The 3,944-nt window shown below is 46.2% G+C and overlaps 1 protein-coding gene across 1 annotated transcript; it reads left to right on the top strand.

Annotated features, from left to right (window-relative positions):
• Positions 1–1,111: 1,111 nt before the first annotated feature.
• On the top strand, positions 1,112–2,208 carry LOC123428889 (integrin-linked protein kinase 1-like). Its single transcript, XM_045112996.1, has 3 exons — positions 1,112–1,312; positions 1,507–1,631; positions 1,838–2,208. The coding sequence occupies exons 1-3, from the start codon at positions 1,112–1,114 to the stop codon at positions 1,983–1,985; spliced, it is 474 nt and encodes a 157-aa protein (XP_044968931.1). The 3' UTR covers positions 1,986–2,208.
• The last annotated feature ends 1,736 nt before the right edge of the window (positions 2,209–3,944 follow it).

Below are 3,944 nucleotides of genomic sequence, written 5' to 3'. Positions count from 1 at the left end.
CCCGCCTTGTTGTGCTGAACACTCCGCTCCAGACCTAGAGGAGCGCGGTGGTGATGGAGCCCTTGGTGCCGTCGACCTCCATGACCAAGTGGGCGGTATCTCGACGAGCTCCATGTGGTGATGGAGTCCTAGCCTTTCAAAAAGTATACGTACCCACATAATCCTAACATGCATGCAAAGAACCCTGCCAAATCAAACAAAAGCTAGCTAAAGATAAGCTGGAAGAAGGGAAATGACCCATCTTATTTAAAATTTCAGCAAAACATAAGCACAAAATCACATCAAACAATGCCCTTTTGTAAAAAAAATTTGATAGATGCTTCACAAAATTCCTTTATTTTTAGTACCTGAAAACTATTTTAAATCATTGTTTTTTCTAACCAATCAAAACTCTTTCCACGGATTGATGACATGGCGCCCATCCATCCATCCATCCACCTTATGATCTCACATCCATCCATCGATGTATCTACAGAAGAAAAAAACCACCGGCAACCCAAACCCTAGCTCAGACCCCTCCCCCCATCGCACCCTCGTCCCCATATCCTCGCCGCCGCCACCTCCTCCCCGTCCCCGCCCCCTCCCGATCTGTCCCTCCCGATCTGTCCCCATCTCCCCGTCCCCGTCCTGTCCCTGCCGCTCCCACCCATTGCCGACCTCGTCGTCCTCCTCACCCTCGCCGAGTTTCTTGCTCGTCTTAGCTCGCGGGGATGGAGCAGGACTCCGCCGCCCGTCCCCTCGCACCAGGCCCAGGACGACGGCGCCGTGGACGGCTGGGCGCTCGACGAGAGGGAGCCCCCTCCTACGGCGCCCCGGCGGAGTGCCCGAGGCCGTAGATCCTCCTCCGCGGGCACCTCCGTGCAGCCAGGGCCTCCGTGCAGCCAGGGCCGGCCCGATCCTGACCCCATCGCCCGTCCATGGCGACCGCCTTCGACTCGCCGACTTCCTCCCCAGCCGCCGCGCCCTTCCACGACGACCCCTTCCTCAGCTTCACAGACGGCGGAGCCCCGGCGGCCGACATCCACGTCTCCGGGAGCGGCGGCGACGACTTCCCGGCCTCCCTCGGCCCCTACGCCTTCCGCCACGACTCCGCCGCCGCGCATGCCTCGACATGCTCGACTCCAATGGCAATGGCATGCACCACGAGGACGACGACGGCCTCTTCACCGACTCCGACCCCGTCCTCCCCGACCCTTCCCAGATGGGGGCCCATAATGGAATCCTCCTCCGCGAGTGGCGCCGGTACGTGCGCTCCCTCTCCTTGCTCCTCTCGCCTAGATCAACATTTGCATTCGGTCTCATTCTTTATGAGGTATGTAGAAGTATCCAACCTTCAAAACAATAAATCAACTGATATACATGGAATCTCTCACGCTTCTTAATTAGGAACCGCCAAGGAATTCACACTAACATTTTGTTGCAGCTGTCGCCAGTCCGTAATTCAAATTGAGCACATATTTTTAGCTAAGTGTCACACGTGTACATTATCTTATATTTATTGTTCAGATGATTGAAGGATCTCCTGCATTTCACCCAAAGCCTCAAGAGGAAGCGGCCAAGATGATTTGTTCAGAGGGTTTGAGACCATTATTCAAGAATAAATCCAAATCATATCCTGAGGGCGTGAAAGAGTAAGTGAATCTTATGCTGTGCTCCGTTCTCCCTCTTTATTTATAGTCATATGTTTGCGTAGCTTTTGCTTTCTGTTCATACATATCTATATACTGTATTAATAATCTTTCAAGGTGCTCTGGCTTCACGTGTCCAAATTCCCCTGCATTGTCCTTGCTTAATTTCGCTATCTGCGGCTCACAGTAGTTTTTTTTGCATGTCACAGGCTAATACAAGAGTGCTGGGATCCAACACCTTCCGGCAGGCCAACGTTCTCAGATATAATTGTATGCCTGAACAAGATATCTGCAAGTTGTTCCAAGCAAACTCGCTGGAGAGACAACTTCAAGCTACCATGGTACAGTTCTCACTGATCTAACTGCAAAAACATGAGCTATCAAACTCCTTTGTGAATCATTTCAATCTTTTTTATAATAATCTAGAACTGACATTAGTCGGTATCCTAAGGTAATTAATTTGATGGTCTGTTGCTTTATTGGTAATACACCATGGCTTATAATTGAAATGCTTCAGTTCATTTCAGTAACTCTGGGAATAACTGGAGCGTTGTTTTATGATTGATCTACCATAAAAAATCTGTTGTACCATGGGTCTCACTCATGTTTCATCTCCTCGGGAAACAAGCTGTGCACAAATGTATCCGCAGTAAGAGGGGGGCAAATGTATCCACAACAAATGCAGATGGGGGTAAATTAAATCTGGGATTCAGTAGTGGGTGTTGTCGAAACAACAAAGCACAGTCAAGGAAAATCTGGGATGAGCACTGCTGCTGTTTGTTCCATGTTTCCCATTTGCAAATTTGCATCAAGGAAAATGATATATTGCCGCTTTCTCTATATTTGGTTCGGATGCACTGGCATTGCATTCTATATCAATCTCTGTGCCAAGCATACTTGTCTTTCTATGGCAGAGGTTATGAAGCACACTTATATTTACTGCTGAATTTTTTTAAATGATGCATCAGAGTGACTTTGGCTCCAGCTCCGCACCTGCCAGTGCTCTCATGTTCCACTAATTCTTAGTTGGTTGTCCAAACATGTTTTTTAAGTTTATACTTGGTGCCACTGGAAGCAGATGCTGCTGCGTTACACGTCTGCTATATGTTTGCAGCCTAGAGGGAGGGATGTTCGGGATGCGCGCGAGCGGCACGGCGGCGTCGTGGGTGGTGGGATGGATGGGCACGGATGCGCACCTGTACGATGACCTGGAGGACGCCGCCATCCTGGCGTTGCTTGACTCCCACTTCGACGCGCACCTGTAAGTTGGCATATGGCTGGTAGTCATATCTGGGTCGTGGTGCTCTATCTGTCGTGTACCTTTTCTACAATGTCTGTGTTATATATAAAATCATGGATGGACATTATGAAATCAGTTTCTTAGGATTTTTCTTTGTATATAAGAGTAATGATGGGCTGTATTGTCAGGATTCTAAGGGATGCAGTTAAAGTGGTAGTTTGCAGTTAAAGTGGTAGTTTGTAGATGACACGACCATTCACAATTGATATCTTGTTGTGTGACTATTACAGGACTAGCTCCTACCATTACAGGACTAGTGTTGGGGATTGGGGCATGGGCGTGATGTGCATATGTTTTGCTTATTATATGCTGTTGTTACATAGTACATCATGCACTAAATCTGTTTCAGTGTGAGTTATGTCGTTGGCTGGTATTGCCTATGGAAAATAGATAGATAGCTGCTGCTGTATTACACCTCCTCTGCTCTTACTGCATCTGTAAATGGATAGTGTAACATGTGACTAGATGGTTGCATAATTAGAGTTGAATTTTCTAACCGAAGCATTCTGCTGTTATCACCTCCAGAACAGTTACAATTACTGCAAGCATCCTTGATAGAAACTCACTGCAATTTCATATTTCATATGCTCCACAAAGGCAAATTTAGTGTGAGCTAATTTTCTGCTAATTTGGTAGCTCCATATTTTTTTATAACTAGCAACTTTTATACAACTCTGACATCTAGTATAATGGATATATTTTGTGATTTGAAGTTAGTGATCTATGCTCTTGTGTAATGTTACGGTCTAATTTTTTTTGTTTTGTCTCTTTTTCTCTTGCTAGGAAAGTGGTGAGAAGATGTCGATGATGCATACTTGGGACATTCAAATCAACACAACATAAAAATTTCTGAACCTATGTCTCATAGGAGAGTGGAATGAACTCTATTGTTAACAGATATGTCATTGTTTTATTGGTCAATTCTGCTTGTTCTTGCTATTTTCCTGTGTAAGGAAATGTATTCATGATATGAGTTATTGTGTTATGTAGACTTGAGAGATGTATTATGTAATGTT

This window comes from Hordeum vulgare, chromosome 2H, assembly GCF_904849725.1.
Source record: "Hordeum vulgare subsp. vulgare chromosome 2H, MorexV3_pseudomolecules_assembly, whole genome shotgun sequence".
NCBI lineage: Eukaryota > Viridiplantae > Streptophyta > Magnoliopsida > Poales > Poaceae > Hordeum > Hordeum vulgare.
This window is presented reverse-complemented; position numbering and strand designations above follow the sequence as displayed.